General features: G+C 43.5%; 1 protein-coding gene across 3 annotated transcripts in view; it reads right to left on the reverse strand.

The window, feature by feature from the left end:
* The window catches only part of FBXW9 (F-box and WD repeat domain containing 9), a 190455-nt gene extending 170963 nt beyond the window's left edge, over positions 1-19492 (reverse strand). The window contains exons 1-3 of one of the 3 annotated variants that reach the window (XM_078689211.1): positions 19385-19492; positions 7212-7647; positions 6260-6399 (exon numbers count right to left, since the gene is read on the reverse strand). In XM_078689211.1, coding sequence (XP_078545337.1) covers positions 6260-6399; positions 7212-7641 — 570 coding nt within the window. In that variant the 5' untranslated portion in view covers positions 7642-7647; positions 19385-19492. Of the gene's footprint in view, positions 1-6259; positions 6400-7211; positions 7648-19167; positions 19330-19384 lie in introns of those variants that run through there. The other 2 variants (XM_078689209.1, XM_078689210.1) reach the window with 2 other exon arrangements.
* Positions 19493-19748: the final 256 nt, after the last annotated feature.

A 19748-nucleotide genomic window follows, 5' to 3' on the forward strand; every position in this document is an offset into this window, starting at 1 on the left:
CCTCTGCCACACCCTTTCCTGTACCTCACGAATTCACTACATCGGCACTACCAATACCCCAGTACATAGGTAATCAGGGTAGTCCTGATATATGTATAACTACTACTAGTCCGAGCCTGAGTCTAGTTACCATCACTCGGGAAGAGGGTCCTGCCTTTTTACCACCAGCAGATCAGTCGGAGATATCTGTTGGTGGTAATCCTGGTAAACCAGCAGGAATTTCTCTTATTTCTTGGAACATCGCTGGTTTAACCGGCAAATTAGGCACACCCTTTTGGACCAGTTTTTTGGGTGAGGGTTTTGATTTAATCCTACTCCAGGAAACTTGGTGTCCAGACCTCATTAACATCGAAGGGTATGTCTCCTTCTGCCTTAGAGCAACTAAATCTAGCTCGGGTAGGGCTAAGGGAGGCCTTTTATTGTTAATGTCAACCAAGCTGTGTGAATGTACGGTTAAATACAGTACAACCGTGGGGACATACGGCCAAGTTATTAGGGTGGAGTGCAGGAAGAACATTGATTTAGTTATTGTTAATTTCTATAATAATATTTTTGATGCAACTAGGGGGGATATTCTACTGCCTCTAGAAAGGGAAATTAATAAGGCTCTTGATATTTCGAAAAGAAAGGCTGAGGTGGTTTGGGCTGGTGATTTTAACTTGCAGCCCTGCCATCTGTCCAATGGGAATAACTGTGGTTTCGATGCAGCATTAAATAGCCATTGGGGAGATCAGGGGGGGAGGGAGGACTCTTCCCACTTTCAACACTGCAGTTATGGTTCCACTTTAAATAATATGTTAATCATGCTAGATCTGACCCTGTTAAATTGTAATGTTAATAATCAGGCAATTATATGCCCTACATTTACAGGCAGGGGTGCAGGTTCATTTATTGATCATATTTTGATGTCCAGCAGTGGAGCCTACACGAATTTGTATGTGAATGAAGAAAGTCTCAGTGACCACAATAGCCTACGTGTCACTCTCTTGGGGCATGGTACTTCATTAGTTCCAGGTAGTAAATGTACAACTGATATAGTGCCTGTTAGACCAAAGGGCCTGAGGGTTAAATGGACTGGTTTAAACTCCAAAACCAAGCAGAAGGAGGTCGTTATGCTTTGCAAGAACCAAATTAGTTATTGCTTGGATGATGACAGTGATTCTGGCTGCTTAATAGATTATTTTGTATCTATGAATAGCTGTATTGAGGGTATTTTTACTAAGACCCCGTCAGCCAATAGTGGTCCAAAACAGGGGTGGTTTGATAAGACATGTATAGTCGCCCTTCGTGACCTAAAGAATGCGCTAGCCACTAAACCACGTGTTAAGACGGACATACAATATCTCAGGGCCTGTTATAAAACAGCTATTAATAAAAGGAAAAGGGTTCTGCAGTCTGAGGCGTGGGATAAGTTGAGGGAAGCGGCTGAGACCAAAAATAGTAAACTCTATTGGGAAACTATTAACAGCCCGTTTCTCAATAAAGAAAATGTCCCAGAACTGACCTCATATGTGACATGTAGCGATTGGGTTAACCATTTTTCTAAGATATTTAATCCAGAAGGGTCAACCTCTGAGTTATCACCACCAGTTATAAACCCATGGTTGCCCCGTCCGATGGCTATAACACTAGAAGAATGTCAGGAAGCTATCTCTTTAAGCAAAGGAGGAAAGGCCCCTGGCCCTGATGGGGTTCCGCTGGATTTATACAAAGACGAAACAGCGTTATGGGCTCCCATTTTGGTGAGGGTTTTCAATTGTGCGGCCGAAAGTGAATTTCCTTCTACTTGGGGTCAATCGATTATCATTCCCTTACACAAGAAAGGTGATAAGGCAGAGGCCTCTAATTATCGTCCTATTTCATTACTGGACGCCTCTGTAAAGGTGATGAGTAGGATTTTGCTGAAGAGGCTAGAAGACTGGGCAACGGATTTTAACATTCTAACTAGAGTCCAATATGGCTTTCGCAAAGGCCTGGGTACACTGGACCAATGCGTAAATCTGGACCTTTTAATCAGTAAATATACTGTGGCCAAAAGTGGCAACCTCTTTTTATGTTTTGCCGATCTGAGCAGCGCTTTTGATTTGGTTAACCATAACATTCTCTGGGAGGTTCTGCTTGACGCCGGGGCACCAAGGGAAATAGTGTACTTTTTAGCTAGATTGTACGAAAAACTCTCATGTAAAGTCCGCTATGGCACCCTTGGCGAATGTACCCCGTTCTTTAGAGTGTCACGGGGCATACGTCAGGGTTGTGTTTTAGCCCCGCTTTTATTTTCCCTTTTTATTAATGGTGTCGACCGATCACTGACTGACATCCCAGCAGATGCCCCTTTGATTGATGGAAAACCTGTTCCGCTGTTACTTTATGCGGATGACGCTGTTCTTTTATCGCGAACACAGTTGGGCCTACAACGCCTAATTGATAATTTTATGCAGTTCATTCAAGCTAGGCGGCTTCGTGTGAATAAAACTAAGACATATGTAATGTCATGTGGTCAGGCAGCCAAGCAGGTAAAGCACACTTTCTTCCTTGATAAGGAAAAGCTAACTTCTGTTAAGTCCTTTTGTTATCTGGGAATAACATATAACAATAGAGGGTCTTGGAATGCGGAATTTGAGGCCGTAAAAACAAAAATGCTACGGTCCACTAGTAGCATATTTCGTTTTGCCTCTAAACTCGGCTCACGAAGTATTCTAGATATGATGAACATTTATAATGTATGCTGTGTTTCCTCTGCTCTGTATGGGGCAGGGGTATGGGGTCACTGTGAGGGTATTTCCTTGCAGAAGGAGGAAAACAAGTTCTTAAGGAGGATGTTATGTGTTCCCCCTTCTGCCTCCATCCAGCTGATCCACGAAGAAGTTGGGATCGAGTATATTTCTGACTTAGCAGCAGTTCGGCCACTGTTATTGTGGCGTTCTATTTGGGCTAAGCCAGAGACTCGATTCACCAAGGATATTATCCTTGACTGTATAGGCTTGGATCACTCCTCACGTGTATCATGGTTAAGATACATTCATCATTGGTATCTACTTCTTTTTAATATTGATGTGTTTCGTGAGCCTGAAAAGGTTGTCTCCATTTCAAAAAAAGAAATCAAGATAACGTTTCTTAATTTTCGTAAGGCTGAACGAGACAAAGCCGTTGGCAATCTTGTTACTATAAAATTTTATAAAGACCTAAATCTAGCTCCCGGACTACAATCTTATCTTGTATTTGTGACTCGCCCTTCTCACCAGTACGTTTTAACACGGGTCAGACTGGGCATAGTACACCACTTGGTTGCTTTTCCAAATACAAAGACTAGTTCAAATATACCCTGTCCATGCGATAGCACCTCTAGGCAGAGTAGTTGCCATTTTTTGCTTTTTTGCAAATTTTACCAGTGCTTTAGGCTAAAATACCTTAAACCTATCTTTATCAAATATAACATCTGCACCACACAAACAGCATTGATATTTTTATTTTCATTAGAGAACGAGGAGACTTGTTTTTTTTTGGCTACTTTTATTTTAAAATGTACAGCTGCCAGGAAAAGTATTGTATTATAATGTTGTTTATTTACCTGTCTGTACTTATGCTCTACAGCTGCCAGGATCTGTTTATGATGATATTACTGTTTAACGCTCCTGTCTGTATAGATATGCTCCCACTTTTAAAATTTTATATCAATTTCTGTAATTAAGGTATTACTAAGCATGAAGTTGACCACAGTATTGATTGATTATAATAATTTTTAATGTACAGTTCCCCATGAAAAGTCTAGCGAGTAACTCCTACTCATCCCCAGCTAATCTATGTAAGAATGTTTGTATTTTATAATAATGTTGGCCTATAGAGGCGGGATCACTTCCAATTTGATGCACTTTAGCCTTCTTTTCCTTTTTGGAATAATTATATGGTAATTTTTAATATTTCAATCATGTGTTTCTGCTTGTATGATTTGTATGTACAAATCGAATAAAAGCTTTTGAATTGAATTGTATATAAGGGTTGATATTTTAGTGGGGATAGAGCCATAATATTGTAGTATGAATTATACATTTACTATTTTTAGATAATAAATAGCAATAGTTGGATTAAGCATATTCCTCCTATTTTCCCCATATTCTTTTCCATTAGTGTGTATGCTCTGTTGGGATCTTTTCACCTTTTGTTTCCATTAATACTCAAATATACTTTTCCCTAAAGGGCTCTTTCTGTGTTGTTGTCAACCACTTACTCCAGCAATGGCTTAGCTCAGATGCCAGTGACAACTTTCGGCTAGTTCTTCTTCCAAGGTGCACTTCTATACCTTTTCAGTCCATGAGGTTACGGGAGGCAGGCTAGTTTGACCCTTGTGAATACCTTGCCGCCCCAGAGTATAATTGGGCAACAAACCAAGCCTACATCCTCCTGCAAACACATGGACAGCAGTTCCTTCCTCTTTTAGTTTTTCTCCAAGTCCAGTTCATTTCTGAGGAACTGGTGCTGGGAAACTTTCTCTTCAATGACTAACAGCCAGTGGCTGGGGATGACTCCCAATCCAATCCATACACTTTCCCACAGTAAAAGTAGCCTTTTTTGCAGTAGTTCCAGTTGCCTAACTGCAAATCTATTCTAGAATTCACCATTCTATGGATCTTTCAAGATGTCCGAATATATTTCGCTCGGAGTTAATCTCCCTCTGCCCTCCCAGAGGTTGGCTAACCTTTCTCACCTGGAAATCCAGCCCTGGCTGGTTGTGACTACAGACCCCCTCCTCTTACCAGGAGAAACAGACCTCCCTCTGTCCTTTCCAGGGAGTGCCAATCTTTCACGATGATGTTGTGATTACGGTGCAGGCACTATGGGGCTGTTCAGCAGTCTATCCCTGCTCAGAATCTATAATCTCAACAGAAAATAGTAACAAAAAATAGTAGCCTTACTTAAAAAGACATTCCTTCTAACAAACAGTGAAACCGTAATTCAAGCTATTAAGTACCTCCCTACATCTGATTAAACTCGTTCACAGTTTTTCTTTAGAACTCTCTCCTACTCTCCCCTACTCTCCAAAAAGGAAGACTGATTGAACTCTCTTCGGGCTTCTGTAACTTTGCATGACTTGCAGATAAAGAACAGCCAGATCCAACGGGAACTCTAAATTTAGGAGGCAGAAAAAAAAAGAGGGAACCCTTCTTGGCAGTAGTCTAATTCTGTTTAAAAACGTAGATAATGTCTCAAGGTGGCTAAAAGTCTCAGTTATGTTACCTGGAGGGACTGTAAAACGTAAAGAATTGCTTTCACTGCAACTGGAACCCTCAAGTATGGCTGTTTTCTGGGTGTAAATCGGTTTATCGGTGCCAAAGCATAATTCAATCAGGAGCATTTGGAGCATAAGGGTGCCAATTCAGAAAATGAGCCTCTAGATGGTGAATACGTACCTGCTCCGCGTAGAAGGTTGCTGCACAGCTGGCTCAGTGCTGAAGGTGGTCTTGTTGATTAAGATGCCCCAATGTAGATTGAAGAAATTGCCACTGACAAACAAATGGCACTCTTCAGGGTAGCTTTTATGTACATGGAGACTTCGTAGAAACCAAGACTAAAGAGGAGATATGGCTTGGTTACTTGGCAGGTGGGTGGACTTTGAGCTTATCTTTTATTTACTAAATTGCCGTAGCTAATGCGGTTGAACTTCTCTCAGAGGTGGCTGGTTCTATGAGGGGGAGCCTATCTTCTCTAGTAGTTTTATATTTCACCTCTTTGTAGTATTTACACGGTCTGAGAAAGGCAGAAAGGGAACTGGAAGTTGTCACCTTGTCTGCAGATCTTATGAGCACTTTTCAAGTTTTTAACCATAGGAATACTTTGAAAAAGTTGAAGGTGAAAGGCAAAAAAAGGGGGCTGCAGGTTCAGGCCAAAGCAAGGTCTGAATGCGGGGCCTCCCAGGCGAAGCTGAAAATAGAAGTGATGGATTTGACTGGGGGCAAGACATTTTTGGTGCCCAAACCCTCGGCTAATTAAAAAGCAGACAACTAGTTCCTTAATTCTTAAAAAAAGAAAACGTTTATAGTTTTATTTTCATTTTGTAAACTTACTTCAGATTTTAAATATTTTAAAAGTAGGCTGGGATCCGACTAAACAAAAGTAATGGATAAGATGTAGATGCCAAGGTGCAAAAGTAAAATAACTCTGCTGATTTCCTTACAGGTACAGTGCCTTGAAGCTAAACGAGGAAGCATGAGTGCTTCATAAAGATTAAATAAATGTGATATGCCTTACAAAAAGGGGATCTTACTTTCAGTAGAAGCACAGAGTCCACCGAGGCGTAGTGCCCATCTGTCAAAGAGAAATGCTCTGCTTTCTTTTTGCCATCTGCCCAGTGATCCAACAACTCTTCCAAATCCAAACAGGCAGCTGACCAGTCCAAATCTGCATCTGCAGAGAAGGGGGTAAGAACTATTAACTAAGAAATCCCTTTATGTGAAACCACTCCCGTATCACACTTAGCAAAGCAGCACACACCAAGAAGTAAAACCTGTGCCCAGTCCTGCCCTTAATCATTTTTAACTAGCTAGCCCAGAAATGGAAGGAAAGTGCTGAATTAAGGCTGTGGGAGATAGACAATGGATGTCCACAATCATGCGAATGACAGTCAAGTCACTGACAGCATTTAGGTTAGTCTAGTCCAATTCAACATACAAAAAGGCATAGCAGGTGCTTGGATACCACTGAGGTAAACGCCATAGAAGAATGTACAATAATGGATATAATCAATTTTTTATTTAGTCATGTTAGAGATACAGAAGCAACACAAAAAGTAAACTAGGGAAATACAGTTACTCAAAATTGTGAATGAAAAGTGCTGAACCATAACGAAGAGACATTAAAAGGGAGAAAAGAAGAGAACGAAATTAAGAAAAAAATGAGTGACAGAAAAAGGAATGGGCAGTAGGGAGAAAGAAAGTGAAGGATGGAGAAAGCAAGAAAGGGCTAACAATTAAAGACTGTATGGAAGAGAGAGCCCAAACGACTGAAAGAAAGCATGTCATGTCAGAATACATTTGAAGAGTTTGCAGAGTGCGACCACAAGCAAGTTGGTTAAACAGATACAATGAAGAAAGTCAGTACTCAGAGTAGGATATAGAGTACTAGGTGCCCAGATGGTTACCAACGCTCAAGCCTGTAGGGACCATGGCTACCCGCTGGGCAACCAAGTGCTGTGTTCCAGGTGAAAGGCACCTGCTTACCTTCCACCACAGGATAGCAGCCATGGACCCTCTTCTGGACCCGAGTTCTCCAGGTCACCTTGTCCTGCACAATGTCCCTGAATGTCCGACAGACCAATGGCAAAACACCCAAGACAAACCTAGCATGCAGGTGGCTAAAAATCTCCAAAATCAACTCTAGTGGAAGGAGCAATAATGGAGAGGCCCCGGCATCCTCACTGGCTGGAGACTTCTTAAGATCCACTGTAGAGCTGGGGTCTAGCGCAGGGAGGCGCCCAGAAACAGGAAGGAATTCAGGAACATTTGGGCACACCCTCTCACTGTGGTTGAAGCCACGCACACGGCTGAGGTATTCTTGGGCTTGTGCATCCGGGTCACCCCTGAGCTCAGAGTCAGAGTCATTGTCGGACCCCTGGGCATTGTCATGCAGTTCTGGTGCACCATCCATCATGATACCCTAAAATGTCAAACAGAAATCAGTACATCTAAGAAGCAGACCAGTATATATAAAGGCATACTTTTTGCTGTCTCCTCATATTTTACCTCCAACCCTTGAAATGTTCTTCTCCGTTGGCAAACCTTTCCTTCTGCACCCAACCACCTTTCAGCTGTCACTGCTTAACACTGAAAAGTCCTAAAACACTCTGCACCCATTTCCACTCTCTAGATATTGTCATTTAAAACTTTTCCTTTACCATTTTCCCAGACCCTCCATCTTTGCTTCCAACCTCCCTTTATCTCCAAGGCTTTGAAATATCTTGAAGAAGACCAAAGGTGGCAGGGTGATGCAAAACAAAGCTAAAATCATTCATCTAGAATTAAAGTAAATTGTCTTGTTTACTCGTCCTGCTGAGGGCCTCTCTTGATACCCATTAATCAGAATTACACACATTTTAATCGCCATTCCAGTTCACTTATCCCTTTCCCACACTTGTTCTAGTTCCTTGAGGAGTATGCCCTGCCAACGTGTCACCTTGTCTTTGGGTGTATTCTGTCCTTTTCATTCTTTTGCTCATAGAACAGGAGACAAGCCCAGTGAACTCAAATGCTGAAGGTTCTCAAGTACTGGAGGATAAATGTATCGTTGAATGTTGTCAATGCAGACACAAACATCAGTGAGACTACACAACTTGAGCCTTACCAGAGCAGCTCCCTCAACAGCATGTGGTAAAGGCTACAGTTCTGGCAGCCCAGACCAGGCTACGCAGGAATAGGAGTATGCAGTGTTTGTTTAATTCCCCATATAGGGCTTTGCTCTTGAACCCTGATGCATTTGCCCTCCAAGAAGCCCCTAGTACCTAGGACACTGCCAGCCATAATCTCCCTTGCACCGTCTTCCTACCTGCAACACTGTCCCCAGCTCTGGTGGGCGATATATAATTTTAGGGCTTTTACCAATATCTTTCTATGCTCTCTTTACTTGAACTAACATAACCATTTCAGTCCTATTCTTCTTCCCTCTCTAGAGCTGTGAATGCATGTAACCACTTTATTACTCCCAAAGTAACCTATTTCCCCATCTCTTAAATAATCAACCTTCCCCCTTGTCTCAGTACCGCTGTCATACATTCTATCACACTTTCTCTCCCCTTTCTGCCTATCTGTTGCAATAGGGTATTAAAATGCCCCTAACCGGGGAAAAGTGTTATTTGTTTAATTCTTTTATTACTATTTTAACCACACCGAGTATATCCTACAGGTGCTCAAATTACGCCTTTAATCCCTTTTAGTTTAGTTTGGTCTACCCTTATTAGTGTACTAGCCCCTCTCAGTGTCCGCTACAAAGGTCTCAAGCTTCCTAGGTCTTGTGGTGCTGTGAATACAAATATAAATCAGGGACCACAAGGACAAAACTGCAGAGAGAAGCCCTGGACTATTGAAGCTACATATGCATCGACCAGAGAAACTCGAAAACCATCCTCCTCTTGCCCTATGTGGTATGTGAAATAAGTATGTGTATTTGCAAAAGTATAATATGCTTATTTATGTTGCTGATAAACAGAAAAGGTATGCTGTTCCAAGGGGTGACAGGGGGGTGAGGGGGGAGAGAGAGGGCAATGGGGCAGGCCATGGCAGTAGTGGTTTCTGGTTCCCGTAAGGTGCTAGGTAAGTAAAGATGGGTGTACTCATCTAGGGATAGCTCCTATAAGGAGCAAGGTCCATCACACACCCCGAGGGGGGGAGGGTTAAGCCTTAATGTTTTAACCCCAATGTTTGATTTCAAAGTTCATCGCCCTTCAGTGGGCGACAAGGCTGCTCTCCAAAATCGGACCCTACTGGAAGGAAAAATTGGGTACTTCAAATCCCAGCATACAGTTTACTGGAAAACTGAAAAACTATTGCATTATGGGAAAAAGATCAAAGTAAAAAGCAGTTTGAAGTACAATACCGGGTTTTGCATGTTTCCCCTTCCCGATGAAGAAGTTGCATGTCGCAACGAAACGCGTCAAGGATTCATATTGACTGGGGCAGTAACCGCGTTTTTGCCAATAAAAGGATTGAATCCATCCTCGCGGAGTGACGTTCTTATGATCCGGGGCACCTTGTGAATGGATTAATACGCGGCAGGCTCCGAGCCGCGGTGAATGCACCGCCTGAAAATTAAATGCAGGTCTGCAAGGCTGTTACTGTAGCAGCCTGCCAGCGCGAGGGATTGCTGAAATAAGGTATGAGAGCAGCCTTGGAGCCCACTGGAGGGCGATGAACTTTGAAATCAAACATTGGGGTTTAAACATTAAGGCTGCAAAATCGGACCCTAAAGGAAGGAAAAATTGGGTACTTCAAATCCCAGGAAATAGTTTACTGGAAAACTGAAAAACTATTGCATTATGGGAAAAAGCGCAAAGTAAAAAGCAGTTTGAAGTACAATACCGGGTTTTGCATGTTTCCCCTTCTCTATGAAGAAGTTGCATGTTGCAACGAAACACGTAAGGGATTCATATTAGTTGGGGCTGTGACCGTATTTTCGCCAATAAAAGCATTGAACCCATCCTCTTGGAGTGGTGTTCTTATGATCCGGGGGCACCTTGTGAATGGATTAATACGCGGCAGGCTCCAAGCCACGGGGAATGCACCGCCTGAAAATTAAATGCAGGTCTGCGAGGCAGTTACTGTGGCAGCCTGCCAGCCCGATGCATTGCTGAAATAAAGCACAAGAGCAGCCTTAGAGCCCACTGGAGGGCGATGAACTTTGAAATCAAACATTGGGGTTAAAACATTAAGGCTGCAAAATCGGACCCCACTGGAAGGAACAATTGGGTACTTCAAATCCCAGCATACAGTTTACTGGAAAACTGAAAAACGATTGCATTATGGGAAAAAGCGCAAAGTAAAAAGTAGTTTGAAGTACAATACTGGGTTTTGCATGTTTCCCCTTCCCTATGAAGAAGTTGCATGTTGCCACGAAATGCGTCAGGGATTCATATTGGCTGGGGCTGTGACCGTGTTTTTGCCAATAAAAGGATTGAATCCATCCTTGCCGAGTGGCGTTATTATGATCTGGGGCACCTTGTGAATGGATTAATACGCTGCAGGCTCGGAGCCGCGGAGAATGCACCGCCTGAAAATTAAATGCAGGTCTGCAAGGCTGTTACTGTAGCAGCCTACCAGCGCGATGGATTGCTGACATAAAGCACGAGAGCAGCCTTGGAGCCGACTGGAGGGCGATGAACTTTTAAATCAAACATTGGAGCTAAAACATTAAGGCTGCAAAATCGGACCCTACTGGAAGGAAAAATTGGGTACTTCAATTCCCAGCATACTGTTTACTGTAAAACTGAAAAACTATTGCATTATGGGGAAAAGCGCAAAGTAAAAAGCAGTTTGAAGTACAATACAGGGTTTTGCAAGTTTCTCCTTCCCTATGAAGAAGTTGCATGTTGCAACGAAACGCGTCAGGGATTCATATTGGCTGGGGCTGTGACTGTGTTTTTGCCACTAAAAGGATTTAATCCATCCTCGCAAAGTGGCGTTCTTATGATCCGGGGCACCTTGTGAATGGATTAATACGCGGCAGGCTCCAAGCCGCGGAGAATGCACCGCCTGAAAATTAAATGCAGGTCTGCAAAGCTGTTACTGTAGCAGCCTGCCAGCACGATAGATTGCTGAAATAAAGCACAAGAGCAGCCTTGGAGCCCACTGGAGGGCGATGAACTTTGAAATCAAACATTGGGGTTTAAACATTAAGGCTGCAAAATCGGACCCTACTGGAAGGAAAAACTGGGTACTTCAAATCCCAGCATACAGTTTACTGGAAAACTGAACAACTATTGCATTATGGGGAAAAGCGCAAAGTAAAAAGCAGTTTGAAGTACAATACCGGGTTTTACATGTTTCCCCTTCCCTGTGAAGAAGTTGCATGTTGCAACGAAACGCGTCAGGGATTCATATTGGCTGGGGCTGTAACCGTATTTTTGCCAATAAAAGGACTGAATCCATCCTCGCGGAGTGACTTTCTTATGATCCGGGGCACCTTGTGAATGGATTAATACGCGGCAGGCTCCAAGCCGCGGAGAATGCACCACCTGAAAATTAAATGCAGGTCTGCAGGGCTGTTACTGTAGCAGCCTGCCAGCACGATGGATTGCTGAAATAAAGCACAAGAGCAGCCTTGGAGCCCACTGGAGGGCGATGAACTTTGAAATCAAACATTGGGGTTAAAACATTAAGGCTGCAAAATCGGACCCTACAGGAAGGAAAAACTGGGTACTTCAAATCCCAGCATACAGTTTACTGGAAAACTGAAAAACTATTGTATTATGGTGAAAAGCGCAAAGTAAAAAGCAGTTTGAAGTACAATACCGAGTTTTGCATGTTTCCCCTTCCCTATGAAGAAGTTGCATGTTGCAACGAAACGCGTCAGGGATTCATATTGGCTAGGGCTGTAACCGTGTTTTTGCCAATAAAAGGATTGAATCCATCCTCGCGGAGTGACGTTCTTATGATCTGGGGCACCTTGTGAATGGATTAATAAGCGGCAGGCTCCGAGCCACGGAGAAAGCACCACCTGAAAATTAAATGCATGTCTGCGAGGCTGTCACTGTAGCAGCCTGCCAGCGCGATGGATTGCTGAAATAAGGCACGAGAGCAGCCTTGGAGCCCACTGGAGGGCGATGAACTTTGAAATCAAACATTGGGGTTGAAACATTAGGGCTGCAAAATCGGACCCTACTGGAAGGAAAAATTGGGTACTTCAAATACCAGCATACAGTTTACTGGAAAACTGAAAAACTATTGCATTGTGGGAAAAAGCGCAAAGTAAAAAGCAGTTTGAAGTACAATACCAGGTTTTGCATGTTTCCCCTTCCCTATGAAGAAGTTGAAGAAGTTGTATGTTGCAACGAAACGCGTCAGGGATTCATATTGGCTGGGGCTGTGACCATATTTTTGCCAATAAAAGGATTAAATCCATCCTCGCGGAGCGGCGTTCTTATGATCCGGGGCACCTTATGAAGATATATATATATATATTTTTTTTTTAAACAATGGTCCGAGCTTTCGGGAGGCACACAACAGCTTCCCCATTTCCTCAATGTTGCAGTCAGCATTTTGTTCGCCCTACGCGTTTCGAGGCCGTTCTGCCTCTTATCAGGGGCTGGCAGCTTTCCTCTCTGTCGCTCGAAGGTCTCTTATCTGCGTGCATAATTAATTAATTACACTCAGTGTGCCGCGCTAAGCACGTTGTGAAACTGATGCATGCGGGGACATGTGGTCCCTAGAGAGATAGTCTTCACCTTTAGTGGGTTCCAAGCGACAGTAGTTTCAGCATAATTGTACCTTTGTAGGTGGGCAATCAAGAGGTAATCTCCTTGGTAGGTGCTGGGCTTCGCTGTGCTGACCAAGTTGGGCATGGTCCCAACCTTCAGCCTCGATGGTATTTACGATGATGCTCTCCCACACGCCGGGACAGGCGTGTACATTAATTTTGAAACAATGGTCCGAGCTTTCGGGAGGCACACAACAGCTTCCCCATTTCCTCAATGTTGCAGTCAGCATTTTGTTCGCCATACGCGTTTCGAGGCCGTTCTGCCTCTCATCAGGGGCTGGCAGCTTTCCTCTCTGTCGCTCGAAGGTCTCTTCTCTGCGTGCATAATTCATTAATTACACCCTGTGTGCCGCGCTAAGCGCGTTGTGAAACTGATGCACGCTGGGACATATGGTCCCTAGAGAGATAGTCTCCACCTTTAGTGGGTTCCAAGCGAAAGTAGTTTCAGCATAATTGTACCTTTGTAGGTGGGCAATCTCGAGGTAATCTCCTTGGTAGGTGCTGGGCTTCGCTGTGCTGACCAAGTTGGGCATGGTCCCAACCTTCAGCCTCATTGGTATTTACAAAGGTGCTCTCCCACACGCCAGGAGAGGCGTGTACATTCATTTTGAAACAATGGTCCGAGCTTTCGGGAGGCACACAACAGCTTCCCCATTTCCTCAATGTTGCAGTCAGCATTTTGTTCACCCTACGCGTTTCAAGGCCATTCTTCCTCTCATCAGGGGCTGGCAGCTTTCCCCTCTGTCGCTCGAAGGTCTCTTATCTGCGTGCATAATTAATTAATTACACCCAGTGTGCCGCACTAAGCACGGAGGTGCTGGGCTTCACTGTGCTGACCAAGTTGGGCATTGTCCCAACCTTCAGCCTCATTGGTATTTACGAAGGTGCTCTCCCACACGCCGGGACAGGCGTGTACATTCATTTTGAAACAATGGTACGAGCTTTCGGGAGGCACGCGATAAGAGACCTTCGAGCGACAGAGAGGAAAGCTGCCAGCCCCTGATGAAAGGCAGAACGGCCTCGAAATGCGTAGGGCGAACAAAATGCTGACTGCAACGTTGAGGAAATGGGGAAGCTGTTGTGTGCCTCCCGAAAGCTCCAGAAAATGATAGATGCCCTGTTCAGTGATATGCCCCATGTCCAAGCCTTCTAGGAGGACATATTGGTTTTCAATTAAACTAAAGAAGAACGCAAGCAAAGCACTGGAAAGAGGGTTGCAAGTATTATAATCCAGAGGTATGACAGTGAAACCTTATAAGTGTAAGCTTTTGGTGCGAGATGTGGAGTACTTAGGCCACATGATTTCGGAGAAAGGCATAAAACCTAAGTTTTGTAACTTGGAAGCTATTATTAATGCTCCTCCGCCTACTAATAAAGATGCCCTGAGTTATTTTCATGGGCTCTGTGAATACTATGCAGATTTTGTACCTGGTTATGCTTTGACTGTGCAACCTTTGACAGCACTGTTCAAGAAAGGTAACACGTTTGAGTGGAACAGTCAAGTAAGTACAGCATTTGAGGAAATCAAAGGGTTAGTATTCAATTCAATTCAAAATAACGTTATTCAGTTCCAAGGACCATAAAAGTTCAACAAACAAACATCACAATTTTTTTATTTCATAACATCTTGTAAAAATATGTAGTTATAATTATTCAAAAGAAAGGTTCATGGAAATCGGACAGATAAAACATAATACACAGTACAAATGATCTGGCACTGCAAGATATATCACTAATCATAAAATGTGAAGGGTATAAAAGTTGTAAATTAAAAGATTGCAACATTCCTGTTCAGCTTCCTATAGCTCATAGCGCTTTTTAATGGCCATTGCAACTTTAATATAGTTAATAACCGCAAAACAAAGGCAGAAATGTCCAAAAGAGTACACATATAAACAATGTATTCACATATTCACTGCCCCAGCTTTACAATTCGGAAAATCGTTTATCAGAGCTGATGCCAGTTTCAGAGGTCTTGAAGTTGTTTTTGGTCAGTGGGTTAAGGGGCAGGAAAGCGCGGTTGCATTTGCATCTAGAGAGTTGTCAGATGCTAAAAGTAATTACAGTACAATAGAAAGGGCGGCTTTAGCATGTGCATGGACTACCCAGAAATGTAAAACCTACATTTGGGGCACCACTTGTGATGTGTACATGGACCATAAACCTTTGGTGTATCTTTTGAGTGGTAATGGTTTGGGTAAAGCATCTGCTTGCTTAATACATAACTACAAGAATATTATTTGGTTGTGAAGTATATACAAGGGGGCAAAAATATGTCGGCATGCAATTTGGAGCACAAAGAAAAACCAAAGGAAATGATGGACGGAGCGTTGACAATACAAGCACTCACCCCCAGTCAACTGATCTGGGTTTAATCCATCACCGTTCTTTAGCCCACTCTGCCACCCCAGTTCAGACATGGCCATATGCAAATCAGTCTGACCCTGTGCCTCATGGGAACAGTCCAGCCCGAACTGCCAAGCCATGCCTTCCCTGGACCGGAAACAAGCTACCGAGGACTGGTTTCTGGCATTTCAGCCGTGCTCAGACGTGAGTCCCATGCTCTCCACACCACTGTAGTCAAGCTATCCAGGCTGATGACGGCTGATAGCCAGAAACCGGTCCTTGGATGCTTGATTCCGGTCCAGGAAAGACATGGCTTGGCAGTTCGGGCTGGACTGTTCCCATGAGGCACAGGGTCAAGGCTGATTTGCATATGGCCATGTCTGACCTGGGGTGGTGTGGAGTGCAAAAAAACGATGGATTTAGGCCCAGATCTCTGTACTGGGGTGAATGTATGATATTGTTCTGCATTCTGTCCATCAATTGTTGTTTTTGCATTTGTCACCCCGAGTGGGATGGGTATGCTCAGACGTGAGTCCCATGCTCTCCACACCACTGGAGTCAAGCTATCCAGGGTGATGACGGCTGATAGCCAGAAACCGGTCCTTGGATGCTTGATTCCGGTCCAGGAAAGACTTGGCTTGGCAGTTCGGGCTGGACTGTTCCCATGAGGCACAGGGTCAAGGCTGATTTGCATATGGCCATGTCTGACCTGGGGTGGTGTGGAGTGCAAAAAAACGATAAATTTAGGCCCAGATCTCTGTACTGGGGTGAATGTATGACATTGTTCTGTATTCTGTCCATCAATTGTTGTTTTTGCATTTGTCACCCCGAGTGGGATGGGTATGCTCAGACGTGAGTCCCATGCTCTCCACACCACTGGAGTCAAGCTATCCAGGCTGATGACGGCTGATAGCCAGAAACCGGTCCTTGGATGCTTGATTCCGGTCCAGGAAACACATGGCTTGGAAGTTCGGGCTGGACTGTTGCCATGAGGCACAGGGTCAAGGCTGATTTGCATATGGCCATGTCTGACCTGGGGTGGTGTGGAGTCCATCAATTGTTGTTTTTGCATTTGTCACCCCATTATTAATTATCACTCGAGTAGCCCGGCAATCAGGATTGTACAGCAGGTCATCTGCAATGGAATTTGCAAACGAACCGATGCTACCCTTACATAAATACAAGCGCAAGAAATTACAGGTTGCAGTATTACGGGCATCAACTTCAACTATTGAACAAGACATACTTGCGTCGCACAACTAGTGCATGTTACCAAAATTAAATCATTACTTACTGACTGCCTTTTGGTTTAAAAACTATTAATGATAAGCCTGCTACTGAGCGAAATTCTGCTTGCTTCTTGAGCAGACTGACAAGCGCTGCAGCTGCGCAGAAAAGCTGGGGTGGGCGAAAAGTGGGGGCACTAAAATGCATTGGTGCAACTCTGGAAGAAAAACTTGACGATTCAACACCAAGGAGGAATGGGACAGGCTAATAATTAATTTTAAATTAGTCATTGGTAGTGCACTAGCACTATGATTGCTGTTAGTTATGCTGAGGCAGGGACCTCACCCAAGCAGTTTCTGGCGGTGTGCGCCTGCCGTCCGTGAGCCTCATGATAAGGCAGGTGGCTGCAACATCCAAATTTAAATATTTTATGCACATATCCAGCACAATCAAGCAACCCTGAAACCCAGGCAGGCCTGGATTTACTGTACGCTATCAGCTGTTCACCGGGGAGACCGTGTGGAATTAGTGAACCAATATCACATGTAGACCCAGCCCTGGGAAGTAAGTGCTGGTGCTAAGTACCGGAAACCACCGGCACAAGTTAGGCACTGCCGAGAACTGCCTGCTGTGCCAGAGCCCTAAGCCTTCCAAAACGCTGACTCGCCTGGAGTAGAACTTCCTCTGAACTCTGGGTGACAGTTGTCAACCCCAAACCTCTGTGGCGGAGTGTTGCTTCCATCGACCACGACTGTAAATGTGTGAGTGGCTCCGTGATCTTAGCCTATGCTTTTCTTCCCTTTGACTGCAACGGTATCTGCCTGATGGTACTGACCGCTGTTGCTTAAAAACTGTGCGTATTTGTATCTTCAACTGCATTTGGTTAAAAATGTACATTAAAAGCTTTTATTAACTATTGAACGAAGTTCTTGGTTTCTAAAATATAAAGATACAATTGTATTTTTCCTAATTGGTCTTGGATTAATTCTTGTGTGTGGCCTCATTTATTGCCCCTGTGTGAGACTACACATGCTTAGCACTACCCTCTGATAAGCCTAACTGCTAGCCCACACTACCACAAACAGAGCATTAGAATTATCTACTTCTACCTCTGCACACCTATTGGGGATCCAATGGACTCTCTGCACAGTGTACTTCATTTTAGTGCACTATTTAAAGTGCCAGCGTCCTACAATGTGAATGACTTGGTTCCGATTAAAAAAACATTCAGGGTAAATAAAGGAGAATCTAATTTTTCTTTTCCTATGACAGTACTTAAATCTCGTAGAGCTTCTGTGCTATTGGAAAGAAAAGGTTGGTAGAACAGAGACAGTGTTTTACAAGCAAATATTTTTGGGCACGTGTACTCTAACAAACATAATGGAAATTCTGGAAATTGTATCTTGTCCACGGATGTTGTAAATTATAATAATTCATCACCCTGTGCGCAGACTACCAGGCAGTTCAATTCTCAAACCAGCAAATAAAGTTCTTCATGCAGGAATCTTGTGAATGGAAACAGTAATATTAGTGATACTAACTCTACTAACAATTTGACTGGTGACAATGATTGGGGTTGGTGTCCCAGGTCTGCTGAGAAGTTGTGTGTTGAAAACAATCCTGACGAATGTGATAGTAGAAAACACTAAACAGGAACCCGTATACACACTTAGTTCTCATATGGTTAAATTACCCTCCGAATTGTGAGATTACATTATGTCTTTAAACATGTTTTTGGTTAAAGAAAGGGGGTGATGTAAGGAAAGGAGGTGATGTAGTGTGTGGCATCAGAATGTGTTTTTGAAAAAGTAGAATACGCTTTCTTTATATTATTGCCTGTTATGTCATATGCATTCTTTCTTGGGACGATGAAGATATTAAGTGCTGTATTGGTTCTGGAACTTCAGGCTTTGCCAGTTGCCTGCTGTTCTGTGGACCGGTCAGTAGTTGATGCGGTCTCAGGTCCTTTTCATTAGAGGATTATTAATCTAACAACAACGTGGCTACTGTTTATTTTTGGATTGCCTGCGTGGATTGCATGACCTCTGTGAAGCGGTACTACTTCCGCATATTACACCTCTTCCTATATCCTTTGACCCCGCGTATCATTAATTATTGAGACAATGTATATTTTCCCTGCGTCCTGGCTCATTAAATCCGAAACTCGTCTGACAGCCCAACATCGGGTAAACTCAGCGAGTCGTCCATACTAAAACAAAAATACGAATAGGCATCGATAGAGAATCCTGAACTATCAAAGCAAAGCGTAGATAACTGTGGCATCTAGTTCGATAGGAAAATGGTGTTGTGCAAAATGAACGGGAATATAACAGAATCATTTTGTGCGAGACAGAAGTGAGAAAAGGATGCTGAAGGGCGGTGAGAGACAGGATATTATGTGAAAAAGTGTGAAGGGGGTACTCTGTATGCTAATGAAGTATTGTTAAATGGATGCTCTGCGTAACAGATCAGCCTACGTTTTTAGGAAACAAATATGCTTTTGATTGTGGGACGATGAGTGCGTGAGTTCATTAAAGAGTGAAGCTCAGTTTTTTTTCAACACGTAATGCCTCCAGGCACCAGAGAATACTTAACATCTACTGTCCCTCAAAACAGTAGCTTTATAAGCAGTATACCCACATGCACTATATTTTGACTGGCCAAAATACCATGAGAATATCCAAATGTGTCGTATTTCAATATTCTGGGGAAGTGGTGCTCTTCATCCTGATTTAAGGTTTTTCCTCTAGTTAACCTCCGGTCATGTCTTAGAGCCCTCCTCTTCATCCAAATTCTCTGACTTCTCAAAGCCGACAGTCCCGTACTACACACTCCCTTTTCTTTTCCATATAAATACCTTTCAGCCGCTCGTCTTGCCTCCTCCCTAATAGCTTCACGTCGCTAAGGATACCGGCTAGAAAAGGGAGCACAACGCTTCCGACACGGTATGATGACGTCACACAACACTACAACAGTGTAGCCATTTTGGATCGGGGAGATCATAAGCATAAAGCATTAGCGGACGCCATCTTGGACAAGAGTGAAGGGGAGCATCACTGTACTCCTTAATACTTGCCAATGCCAACGTTTAACACTAGTTAGATCAGCGGTCTTCAAACTTTTTTAATGGCCCCCCTCTCACCCAAACGAATCGGGGGCCCTTTCACAGTTATTTTATCAAATTGGCAATGTTTAAATATGACATTGCAGTTACGTTCTGT

This window comes from Lissotriton helveticus, chromosome 1_1 (genome assembly GCF_964261635.1).
Source record: "Lissotriton helveticus chromosome 1_1, aLisHel1.1, whole genome shotgun sequence".
In the NCBI taxonomy this organism is placed as follows: domain Eukaryota; kingdom Metazoa; phylum Chordata; class Amphibia; order Caudata; family Salamandridae; genus Lissotriton; species Lissotriton helveticus.